General features: G+C 34.7%; 1 protein-coding gene across 1 annotated transcript in view; it reads right to left on the bottom strand.

The window, feature by feature from the left end:
• Positions 1–6,461: 6,461 nt before the first annotated feature.
• LOC132722754 (monocarboxylate transporter 5-like) overlaps positions 6,462–13,975 on the bottom strand; it is a gene marked incomplete at its 3' end in the record, with an annotated part of 30,050 nt that continues 22,536 nt past the window's right edge. Inside the window, 4 exon segments of the mRNA XM_060707298.1 lie at positions 6,462–7,082; positions 7,894–8,037; positions 10,400–10,739; positions 12,484–13,009. Coding sequence (XP_060563281.1) covers positions 6,462–7,082; positions 7,894–8,037; positions 10,400–10,727 — 1,093 coding nt within the window.

The raw sequence follows: 13,975 nt of genomic DNA on the forward strand, positions 1-13,975 counted from the left end.
ATTTACAAAATATTGCACGTGACAAATAGTGCATTAACGAAATGTGAACAACATGTAATATAGAAAGAGCCTATAAATTTGTCTCTTTTATATAAAGGCCACGAGGCCGGAAATAATTGTCAACACTTCAGAGCCGGACCGGAATTTTGTAAAATCTAAAATAGAAAATAGCGTGCCAATTCTGTATAAAAAGTCACATAAAAAATGTTCTTCTAAGGAAAATACCTATTGATTTACAAACCAATGATCATAGTTACATTGTGATCAATTAACATAAACAAAAATTATCGTATAGTAAACCTAGAGGTAGATCATTATTTATCTTTTTTCTTCACAAAAATTAAATAAAATGGTATGTTGTTACAGTTTAAAAAAAAAATATACATTTGCCATACAAGTATTGCTTTGTTAGCAATTGGTGTTATTATATTGAATTAGATTTAACTTGGACTTTTATAATTAAATTGCTATCTTTACGACACATTATTGCATATTCAGCGCCACTTTCTTCAGCACATTCTCTAAAACCATTATACAGCATTATCAACCACATGCTTGACATTTCTAGAGAATTAAAAAATATGGATTTCTGAGGCATAATGTGCCTTTAAATTATCTGACGATAGAAATTCGGATATATACATGCATACGTTTTCAGTCCCTGTACCTGAAAACTGCTGTGCTATCATATATAAAAAACCTATTATATTAAAATACTATGTATGCTGCTTTATGAAAAAACGTCACTATTATAAGTTACAGACAGTATGTTTAACATGATAAATATGGTTGAAATAAATGTTCAATTTCTTCAAATAACGGAAGACAATTAAAAAATAAGTAATGATATATATTTTGTTTGTTCTGCAATAAAATTGTTTTGTTTTTAAATCAAAATAAATATTAATCAGAGCTGTCATGCAAAAGTGATGAATGTCCCCGATAAGGCTGAAAGATATTATGAAAAGAAAGGACAATATAAGTAACTAATTGCTTAATATCATTCTTGTGAAATGAAGTGCTATTCATAGTAAACAAATACCTTGAACTTTGAAGTAGGGACATGGGTCTTGGACGCAACACGTCGCCTTGATGCGGTAGATATTATATGCCAAGTTATTCTAAAATCCCTCAAAGCATGACAAAATTACAGTTACGGGCACAATTGTGAACCTTCAACCTCTAAGTGTGACCTTGACCTTTTAGGAAGTGGCATGAGTCTTGAACGCGACACGTGACCTTGTACAGTAGACATTTATGTCAAGTTATTTCAAAACTCTCAATGCATGACAAAGTTACAGTCCGGACACAAATGTGTACCTTGAATCTCTAAGTGCAACCTTGACCTTTTATGTAGTGGCATGGGACTTAGACGCAATACGTTTTCTGAATGTGAAAAATATTTGTGCCAAATAATTTTATAATCCTTCAATGCATAATAAAGTTACAGTCCGGGCACACATGTGTACCTTGAATCTCTAAGTGTGACCTTGACCTTTTAGGCAGTGGCATGGGACTTAGACGCAATACGTTGTCTAAATGTGATAGATATGTGTGCCAAATAATTTTTAAATCCTTCAATGCATAACAAAGTTACAGTCCGGACACAAATGTGTACCTTCAAATTCTTCTTGTGAGAAGTAGGGATTGGCAATGAAATACCAGCCGTTATTTATTTACTGGCATACAATGAGTAGCCTGATTGTAAGCTTGTGCTTTTTGAAACGACTTGCCACTTGAACACTGCCTATATTTAGTTAATAGCACAAGCTCTAAATACACGGTAACTCTATATATCATTATATAAACCAGTTTATGTTCTAAATAGACTGAAAATGATTACACAATTAACATATCATTTTCACTGATATACATGTAATTGGTAACAAGCCTCTAAATGCTTGTAAATGCGGTATTCGGTAACAAGCGTTCAGTTGTTCACAAGATTCATGTAGTTCATCATGGTCATACTGAAGGTTATATGATCACTTAAAGACACAGGAAGTGACGAAAACTTCCGAATGTTTACGAAAAATGACGAATGTTTACGAGAACATATGCATGTCTGACCATTACATTACCAACTTGCCTGTCTGACCATTACATTACAAACTGACATGGTTAACACGTTTATGTTTAATCTAAGTCATCTAGTAAGTTCTAATATATATTTGCAACTTCTTTCTTGTATATCGATTAGTATTAATATCTTTAATCACCATCTGGTGCAGATGTTTCTTATTTCAAGTCTATATTCTCAATATGGAGACATTTTCTGAAGAAACTTAAATATTCTAAGAACAGACTTGCCATGTTTCACATCTACTAATGGAATGACCTTTACTTGTGCGAAAATTGCAACACCTACAGGGTGTTACCTCATGTAAATTGTTGAATATTTAAAAAGCCAGACACTTCATGTAACATAGTAAAACTATTCGGCAAACCAATACACATTAAACATAAAAGGTAAAAAGAGAGACATGAATAAAATCTCCGGTAAAATGTTAGTAGAATGAGCACTTTGTGAAGAATTTGTTTTAATGAAATAGTACTTCTAAATATGTTCATGAATTTTTGTCTGGTTTTTTTTACCATTGGCAAGAAGAAAGTTCACATGTTAATTTATCCAGTTATCATCCAACTATTGGACCATCTAGCACTCAAATAACGAACTATTAGGCACTGTAATAGTCGTCCAGCAAACTCAAATATTGGACCAGCTACCACTCAAATACTGGACCAGCTAGCAGTCTACTAGTCGTCCAGCAAGCACTTATATATTGGACCTGCTATCACTCAAACATTGGACCTTCGAGCACTTTACTTATCGTCAAGCAAGCACTCAAATATTGGACCATCTAGAACTTTACTAGTTCGCCAGCTTGCACTCAAATATTGGACCAGCTATCACTCAAACATTGGACTATCTAGCACTCTACTAGTCGTCCAACTTGCACTCAAATACTACACCAGCTATCACTCAAATATTGGACCATCTAGCACTCTACTAGTCGTCCAACTTGCACTCAAATACTACACCAGCTATCACTCTAGTATTGGACCACCTAGCACTCTACTTGTCGTCCAACTTGCACCCAAATACTACATCAGCTATCACTCAAACATTGCACCATCTAGCACTCTACTAGTCGTCCAACTTGCACTCAAATACTACACCAGCTATCACTCAAATATTTGACCATCGAGCACTTTACTAATCTTCAAGCAAGCACTCAAATATTGGACCATTTAGAACTTTACTAGTTCGCCAGCTTGCACTCAAATATTGGACCAGCTATCACTCAAACATTGGAATATCTTGCACTCTACTAGTCGTCCACCTTGTACTCAAATATTGGACCAGCTATCACTGTAATATTTGACCAGCTCGCACTCTACTAGTCGGCCAGCTTGCACTCAATTTTTGGACCAATTATCACTCAAATATTGGACCAGCTAGCACTTAACAAGTCCTCCAGCAAACACTCAAATATTGGACCAGCTATCACTCAAATATTGGACCATTAAGCACTTTACTAGTCGTCCAGCAAGCACTTAAATATTGGACCAGCTGGCACTTTACTAGTCGTCCAGCAAGCACTTATATATTGGACCAGCACTCAAATATCGGACCAGCTAGCACTTTACTAGTTCGCCAGCTTGCACTCAAATATTTGACCAGCTATTACTCAAACATTGGACTATCTAGCACTCCACTAGTCGTCCACCTTGTAATCCACTATTGGTACAGCTAGCACTGTTATATTTAACCAGCTTGCACTCTACTAGTCGGCCAGCTTGCACTCAATTTTTGGATTAGCTATCACTAAAATTTGGACCAGCTAGCATTTTACTAGTCCTCCAGCAAGCACTCAAATATTGGACCAGCTATTACCCAAATATTGGACCAATGAGCACTTTACTAGTCGTCCAGAAACACTTAAAAATTGGACCAGCTGGCACTTTACTAGTCGTCCAGCAAGCACTTATATATTGGACCAGTACTCAAATATCGGACCAGCTAGCACTTTACTACTTCGCCAGCTTGCACTCAAATATTGGACCAGCTATCACTCAAACATTGGACTATCTAGCACGCACTCTACTAGTCGCCCACCTTGTTCTCAAATATTGGACCAGCTATCACTGTAATATTTGACCAGCTCACACTCTACTAGTCGGCCAGCTTGCACTCAATTTTTGGACCAACTATCACTCAAATATTGGAACAGCTAGCACTTAACAAGTCCTCCAGCAAACACTCAAATATTGGACCAGCTATCACTCAAATATTGGACCATTAAGCACTTTACTAGTCGTCCAGCAAGCACTTAAATATTGGACCAGCACTCAAATATCGGACCAGCTAGCACTTTACTAGTTCGCCAGCTTGCACTCAAATATTGGACCAGCTTTCACTCAAACATTGGACTATCTAGCACTCCACTAGTCGTCCACCTTGTAATCCACTATTGGTACAGCTAGCACTGTTATATTTAACCAGCTAGCATTTTACTAGTCGGCCAGATTGCACTCAATTTTTGGACCAGCTTTCACTCAAATTTGGACCAGCTAGCATTTTACTAGTCCTCCAGCAAGCACTCAAATATTGGACCAGCTATTACCCAAATATTGGACCATTAAGCACTTTACTAGTCGTCCAGAAACACTTAAAAATTGGACCAGCTGGCACTTTACTAGTCGTCCAGCTAGCACTTCTATATTGGACCAGCACTCAAATATCCGACCAGCTAGCACTTTACTAGTTCGCCAGCTTGCCCTCAAATATTGGACCAGCTATCACTCAAACATTGGACTATCTAGCACTCCACTAGTCGTCCACCTTGTAATCAATTATTGGTAGAGCTATCACTGTTATAATTGACCAGCTTGCACTCTACTAGTCGGCCAGCTTGCACTCAATTTTTGGACCAGCTATCACTCATATTTAGACCAGCTAGCATTTTACTAGTCCTCTAGCAAGCACTCAAATATTGGTCCAGCTATTACCCAAATATTGGACCAATGAGCACTTTACTAGTCGTCCAGAAACACTTAAAAATCGGACCAGCTAGCACATTACTAGTTCGTCAGATTGCACTCAAATATTCGACTAGCTATCACTCAAACATTGGACCATCTAGCACTTTACTAGTCGTCCAGCAAGCACTCAATTATTGGCCAGCTCGCACTCTAATTGTCGACCAGCTTGCACTCAAATATTGGACCAGCTATTACTGTTATACTGGATCATTAAGCACTTTACTAGTCGTCCAGCAAGCACTTAAATATTGGACCATCTACCACTTTACAAGTCGTCCAGCAAGCACTTCATTATTGGCCAGCTCGCACTCTAATAGTCGACCAGCTTTCACTCAAATATTGGACCAGCTATCACTGTAATAATGGATCATTAAACACTTTACTAGTCGTCCAGCAAGCACTTTAGTATTTGACTAGCTCGCACCCTACTAGTCAACCAGCTTGCACTCAAATATTGGACCAGCTATCACTTAAATATTGGGCCATCTGGCACTCTACTAGTCGTCCAGCAAGCACTCAAATATTGTAACGATATGATGTAAAATTAATAGTTAATCAATAAAAATATCATTATATGTATCTTAAATTTCAACATTTTCCTACTGTAAATATGTGACATCCATCATTTATTGTGATTGTAAGTAAGGTCTCATCATTTTCAACCCTAAAACCTTTTACAGCTTTCATAAGCGTTCATCTGTAACTAAAATCAATAGTAGATTTCGAGAAGAAAATATAAACTGCCATACCATCACCGACAGCTTCTGATGAAGATAAAATGTCGAAAGCTAAGAAAAGCGTTAGTTGTTGTTGAACTGATTACAATGTATATGTATCTGGACTCACAGAATTCGTATACAGCAGGCTTTGATTACTAACGGATTATTAAAGGCTACAGCTACATGCAAAATTGCACGTTACCCCCCAACCGTTTGAACTTTGTACAATGTATTTTTACATGTATATAAATCAATAACAATTTAAGCTGCATCATTTATGAAACATTGAAACATATTTTCAGTGTTGCTAGCAGTTTATACATCGATCATTACCTTAATAGCGTCAATTTGGTTAGACATGTTTTTTGAAATACTTTATAAATTAAGGCTCTTTGGATAGGCTTTGCCTCCCCATTGTTTAGACTGTCCATATGGCGGTTAACAGGCCAAAAAAATAGCACCGTGATGTTTAAAGCCAGTTTATCACCATTCAATGATATTTAAAAGTAAGAACTTGTTTTTATTTTTAAACTTTACATTTAGTATTTGTAAAGTTTATTTTTGATAAAAGTTATAGATATCAATTGATCAATCCACAATTTAATCAAACAAGGCCTAGAAATATATGTTTTATAGATCTATAATATACATGTAGACCAATGATTGAAATAACTAGATTTTTCTTAATCTACTTACCAAGCACCAAATTTCTATGAGAACGGAATGGCGCGTGCTGGTTACTATGGCGATGATGATGATAATGATGTTCTTCTGAAAGTAGTCGTCTAAGATGAGGCTGCGTAGAGGAATTAGTGCCTTGTGTTTGGTCCATCGTTAGGGGTGATGGCGTCATCGGTTTGTGTGTAGAACGATGTAACGCGCCATCACTTCGGAATATAGCAGTGTCTTTATGTGGGGGCTCTAAACTAAATGGAGTAATATCACGGGTTGGTGACGACGGTTGTGACGTCACAGTGGTACCATTACTTACAAATAATTCAAGTTCAAGACTGTCTTTTACAAGCTGTGAATCTAAAGGTGGTTTCTTAGCAGTATCACTATTTTGAGAAGCTTTGGGATGTTCTAATGGCCTGAACAAAGCTCCGCACAAAACACAGTTTAATATAATGCCTGCTTCGATCAATATTGCACCTCGCCAACCGAACTCGTCGATCAAATATTTTGAAAATGGATTGAAAATAAAGGCACCAAGACCACTGCCGCAAACAGCAAGGCCTGTCGCAAAGGCACGCTTTTCTTCAAAGTAATATCCGACACTAACAATTGCTGGTAAATATATTAGGCCGAATCCAAGACCTGAAAATAAAATTTAATAACAATGGGTAATCTTTAAATTAAAGTCAAAAACATCAACTATTCTATTCATTTATGTGCATAACTCGATTTAACCTTGAACTGATGCGTAGTGCAGCACATACACGAGTACGAATAACTACAAATTTATTCTTCATATTAACAAATAAATAGGTTATTTACTAGCTAAAGTTAGACATACATATCTTTTAATTTTACAATAAACAATGCATGACAATGCTTTGAAAATGTATCCTTGAACTTTCATATCAAAGTTTAATTCATGACTGTACAATGATGCGTGTTCATTTGACAATTACGTCAACCGGAAGTAGCTTTCCGTGTCCTACTAAATTAAGAGAACGCTATCTGTTACTCCATGACGTAAAAATCGCATATTCTTTTATAACAGAATTACACATAATTATTTTTTTAGACAACTATGTGTACGTTTTTTTAAACATACATGTGTAATTTTCAGGAATTTCCTAGAAATAAACTTTCATGTATTTTGAAATCAAAAAAGCACTTTAAATAGGCCTTATATGGTATATACACAAATAAAAGAACACGTTGAGATACGATGGTCAAACAAGTACTAAAATTCATTGTATAAAGCCTATTTTTGATATACAAAATAATAAAATTGTGTTTTCTGCTAAACCTCTTGATATAAATTTAGAAATACATGTGTTTAATGTATGACAAGTTTAAAACATATGTCAATATACAAAAGAAAATGTTTTCAAATACATTAAATAACACATTTGGAAGAACACTACATTTTAATAAATAAAAATAGGAATAAACTAACCTGCCATAATACCGAAACTGAAATACAGGAAGTAAAGGTTAGGAGCAAATAGGCTGAGCACAAACCCCGCAGCTGCAATAATAGCGCCGGCTATTGTGGTAACCCGGCAACCATACTTGTTAGTCAGAATACTCGCCAATGGACCTGTTAATAGAAAAGCAACCGGTATTACTGTGTATTTTATCTAAGTTAAAAACAGATAATTGCATGTAATTGTGTTGGTCTCAATGTTATATTTTGTTTCTAATCAAGTACTTAACATGAACGTGCGTGATTTGTTGGTTGGATTAAATTTAAGATTATTCTGTTCCAGAAAATGTACGTTGGAACCAGCGGAAGTTGTTTTCGCTTTCAGAGGGCAGTTAATGACAAGAGGCATGATTTTTCGGAATTTTTATCTTTTTCGCTAAAAAGCAGTCGAACCTGAAGGTTACGTTACGTTTCTTACATCTTTTCGTTTTGGTTTGAAACTAATAATAACGACTCATTTTCGTGAGGGCTTTTAAAGGGGCATTGTAAGTCGTTAAACAACATTGAGTTTTAAAATGCTCAGATAAGTAAAAAGCGACTGTCAACACGTTTATTCGAATCTTTTAACAGCAGTTCATGCTTATTTGTCTACAAAACAAAGATAAAGATTATTATGAAAAAACAAGTATGGGTAACTGCGTTATTTAACCTTTTCAATGACCTTGTAAAAAGCAATGAGATAAAACAAAATATTGAAGAAAAAAAATGTGGCTTAATAAAACGAAACATGGAGATGTAAATTAGTCTGCCCATTTACAAACGTTATCTGGAAGGATAAGCTCAAAACACGTCCAATCTTCACAATCGAGTGTCATTTTTATCAAGTGACATTATGTTGATTTATATCTATGATAAACATAGTGATAAATATCAGAGTCACTCTACATTCGACCATGTCCTTGACTCATTTTTAATTTCATTTATAGATTTTAAAGTTTTATAATGGTGCAATGATTGCTTTTAAAACTGGCCACGAAATCTTGAGCATTGTTTTAAAGGAACTCAGAGGTATTATAATTATGTCATAAATCAATTGGTGGGCTGAAAAAGGAATAGTTGATATGTAAATGTACTCGGTACTAAATAATTTATTGATACTCGATTTCTATAAAGTTTTCTGGCCGATTTGAGTGAAAAGTGGGGCAACGCTTTTCATTTTGTGCACAATAAAACTGATTATTCCTGTAAAGTTGAGTGAGCTAATGATCTGAAATTTTGAAAACAAGTTATTAGTCCAGACCTATATTCAGATATACAAAAACATTGGAAAATTATTTCCATTTCCTTCATGTCAAAAAAACGTCTGTTGAGTCCCTTTAATACCCTCATCCGAATCTGGTAGCGTCCAAGATAAGAAAATTGGTGTTATAAACCCAGACAAAACTGAGCTGTAATATATATCTATAATTTTTGGGTTATGATATTTGGGTATCATCTTGCAATCTTTGTTCAAATCTATATCTTTGATATTTGGGTTATGATATTTATATAATTTTGGTATCATATCAAATATTGCACCAGTGTCAGAGCGCTATACATGAAACATACTACTTATTGCAAGCAATATGTATATCTATGAATTAATTATGTGTCGTTAACTTTTGTAAAGATTTGATATTATACCTTTTTCTATTTAAAGTATGGAAATTGTTGACGGGATACGGTTGACTGATACCTATATCAAAACATTGACAAATGACTGAATAAACAAGAGGTCCAAGATGGTCCTAGATCGCTGACTTGGCCCATCGAACTCATCCGAGTAATTACATAACGATTGAGTCAAAAATGTTACCATTAGAGTATTAACAAGGTTTTTCCATATTTGGGCAGTGTGACCTAGTTCTTGACCCCAGGTGACCCATATTCAAACTTGATCTAGAAATCATCAAAAAAAACTTTCTTTCAAACAAAATTTCAAAACAGTAGCCACTTGTGAACAAGATGTTTCTATTTTTAGCTCCTGTGACCAAGCCTGTTTGAACTCTTCCGAGCAATTAGCTAGACAAGCATCCTGACAAAGTTTGATGATGTTTGAGGCAAAAATGTGACCCCTAGAGTGTTAACGAACAAATGTGAACGGGCGACGGACATAAAATGATCCTACAAGCTCACCCTGAGCAAGCTCAGGTGAGCTAAAAAGTCGAACATGTGAATGCTTAAAAGAAACGGATATCAGCCATTTTGTTTCTGTGTAAATAGACAACTCGTATGGAAAGATCATTTTTTATTGAATTGAACTGAAATGAGTATTCCTTTTAAACATTTGTCTTATCCAATGAAAGAGCGTAACATTCTGCAAACCTCGGCATTTTCCGTCAAATATTCAACAGCATTGTTCGCTTATGCATAATGTATATAAGACAGGTGACGGAAAATATCGAATGTATACGAGCGTGCATATTACCTAAAAGATTAGTAAATAGTTGATTTAAGTTAAAAATATGGATTTTATTACTTAATAGGTATATCTTACCAACACTTAACGTAACGCCGGGTACCAATGAACCGACCCAGGCTGTTTCTCCTTTTCCTCCTTTGTAATATTCTAGAAATTCCATGTAAAATATTCCAAATGAATAAACAATGCCGTCAGCTATTATATGTATCAAGAACGATGACAGAACAACCATCCAACCCCACCCACCGTCCGGGGGTGGAACAGGTGTATTTTCTTTCGACATCGACTTCCGTCTATTTTCATTCTTTGGCGATTTTTGAATACCGTCGCCATTTCGAGTCTCTTTCCCGTTGGCGTCTTTTTCCCTTCCGCCTCCCATGGTTTGATCAGCAGTATCCGTCATGTAATATTAAACCTGGAAAGAAAACAATGTTGAACCTGTTGGAACGCTTTAAAGCATTGTAAAGCTGACCCTTTAACCTTGTATAACCTGTTAGGTAAATGGTTGCCGAGTGCATGGTTAATGGTAATGGCATTGAATCGCTCACCGCTATACATGTATGTTCGAATCATACCAAAGAGAATATATTCTAGTAGCAAGATGCCAATTCAAGTTAACCCAATGGATTGGTCAATTGTAACCACCAGTTTTGATTTTAAAAATAAAACACTTGCTAGTAATCTATTTCTCAATGTCCATTCTACACATCAATTATATAAACTGTATGCCTTGAACGTTGGAGTAGAAGGTGTTCAAAGCTTTTCCGTACAGACAAGTGATCTTCGGGGCGGGACCACTTTTAACGCATGGGTCTTGAACTACATATATACGTATTAATGGTCTACAATGCGACGCTACAAGCTCTAAGCCGATGCAGTTACGGAGAATATTTTCGAAGTTTTTTTTCTAAATGAGACAATGTGAAGTCAAGTGACCCCCAGTGCTGGACCCCTTCTGACCCTCAGGTAATAATTTACATTAAAACATTGATATTGATTCGCCTAACAATATTACACACAGCTCTTGGCATTTGGAAAAAGATTATTTAAAGATGTGACTATGTATAATCAAGTGATCCATTTGGAGAACCTATTTTTGACCACAGGGTAATGTATTGTATAAACTTGATGGTGATTCTCCATACGGTGCTATACAAAAATATGTATGTTCTATGCCATGCAGCTCATTTGAAGATTTTAAAAGTTTTTCATATGTCTAAAATCAAGTGACCTTCCTTAGTAAAGCCAATTTGACCCCTTTGACGGTCAGTGTCAATTTCAGGTTAAGATAATATTCGAATTATTCAACATACGGGGTTTGTCATAAGGGTTCTTTTGTCATAAAGTATAAATCAAATCCGTAAAAACAAAGTTATGAAAGTCTAAGATAAATTCAATATTTGACATTGAAGGTCAAGTTAATTTAAAGGTCAAAGTTTTCAGTGTTATAAATCAAATTAATAAACAAATAAAGATATGGCCAACTACAGCAAAGTTCACAAATTTAACCTAGTGTCAAGGTTAAATTAAGGTCAAGTTTAAATAAATCTTTTACATGTATATCTTGTCACGAGGATTGTTCTGTACAAGTGTAAGAACAATCAATTTATCAATTACAAGAAAAAAAATTGATTAAACCTTCAATGTCAAGGTCATAATGAGTGAAGACTATAAATATTCTGGTTTACTTGAGGGTCTTCATGTCAAAAGGATTGTTGCATTCATAAATAACAACGTTACTGTATAGACAATTTTAGCAAACTTCAAACATTAGACCTTAAAGGTCAATGTCATTAATCATTAATGAGTCAAGGTAAAGTTCAGTCTGGTCTACTTGAAAATAAAGGTTGTTGTGTCCAAGTATGAAGACATAAATAAATAAAATAATAATGTCAAATGTTAAAATTTTCTTGACGGCAACGGGAACGACTACCTGACTGTAGCAATGAAAGTCGACAACAACATACAACAACTCACCTACTTTACGTCCAATTAAAATCATGTATTTATATAATATCAAATTTATTTTTAAAAAAATTAACTCTTGCTCTCTTCCATGTATCGAACACTATACACATTCTATATATCAATTCTTTAACCACATTTAGATATATATAAATATCAAAAGCAAAGAAAACATAGTTCAAGCACCTACTTACTGTCTCATCATATACAAGTCCTCCAGTGCGCTCTACAGTCAACTTCCGGTAGAAACTTTGTATTTTACTTGTTGTCGTCTGAGTCAGAAACAATGCTAATATGACACACTAAACATTCAACACAGTTTGTAGTTTCTTTTCCATACACATGTACAATAACTGTCCGAAGCTGATGAACACTTGAATTCACTCGTTCCATGCAAATAATTCTTACGTTCCAATATTTTTCTTTTATATTATTTATGTGCGCTGTAACGCAGAATAATAAAACCTCCGGGCATTAAACGGTATCGCATAAATAAACTTAAATTAAAATATAAGCTTTATCGAGTGCTTTTTATTATACCCGGGTTATCTTAAGAAATCTGAATTCTCGTAAGGTCTCGTAAGGTATCGAAATGTCAAACCACTCCTCGTAACCCAGCGTCCCTTTTCTAATCGTCGTCTGCATTTATGTACACCACCTCTTATATAACACAGATAAGTTACATCGCTAACAACTTGTTCAAACGATAGCAGGCGACATCTGCAAGATAACAAAATATCATTGATATACAAATCGGTCGTACGAAAACGATTACAGTAAGTTTTACTGCGCTCTATGAAATGAAAACGACATAAAATACGGAAAAAAAAATGTTGTTTCTAATGAAGTCAAAATAACAACGAAAAATAAACAAATATATTGACCAAACGACCAATTCTTTAAATCAAACAAAATGAAAATTACGCACATCATTTTAATTCCTATTACATGTATGTTCTAAAATTTACATCTTAATGTTGTGAAACACATAAAAGAAGTATTTTTACTTTCTTACACGAAGTTATGGTGAAAAACAATTTAAACATATGCACAAGCACATTAAGCGTATTATGGTTTAAATATTCGATAATATCTGCAAAAAACAACTGTTGCATGAATTCATATAATGTTACGTAAACAAGAGTATAATACAAATGTACATTTATATGGAAAATGGCAAAATCAATCCGAATGTCCATTGATTTGAATTATTTCATGTACATGACATTATAGTGGCATAGCATCAAACTTAGCATTAAGTGAGATTAATTTTTATTTTCATTTCATTTAACTTGAATTCGCAATTTTATAGTTTCATAATAGCACCGATACTGACGAGAAAAGTCGAATTTCTCGAAGAAGTCTTTTTCAATCATCCTAAAATATTTACACACACTACATTTATGCTTTGCAAAATATCAAGTATTTAAAAAAACATATTGTTCGTGGTCTAGATTATAAGTCTGTGTTAAACAATAAAAAAAATAAACACATCATTTATATTTCATTAATATTTCGAGCAGATGTCTTACCTTGTCTTGTCCTAGTTAAAAGATATATTGAATATTACTTTATCCCTCTTTGGAAAAAATAATGTACATTCCCACTGTATTTAAAGCTTAATGTTGTAAAGAACAAACAAAATTATCTTTCAAGGTTCACTGGAACTTTTGTGGCCTTTAAAAT

The sequence above is a fragment of the Ruditapes philippinarum genome, unplaced genomic scaffold (assembly GCF_026571515.1).
Source record: "Ruditapes philippinarum isolate M1 unplaced genomic scaffold, ASM2657151v2 ctg9008_1_1_1_1, whole genome shotgun sequence".
Classification (NCBI taxonomy): domain Eukaryota; kingdom Metazoa; phylum Mollusca; class Bivalvia; order Venerida; family Veneridae; genus Ruditapes; species Ruditapes philippinarum.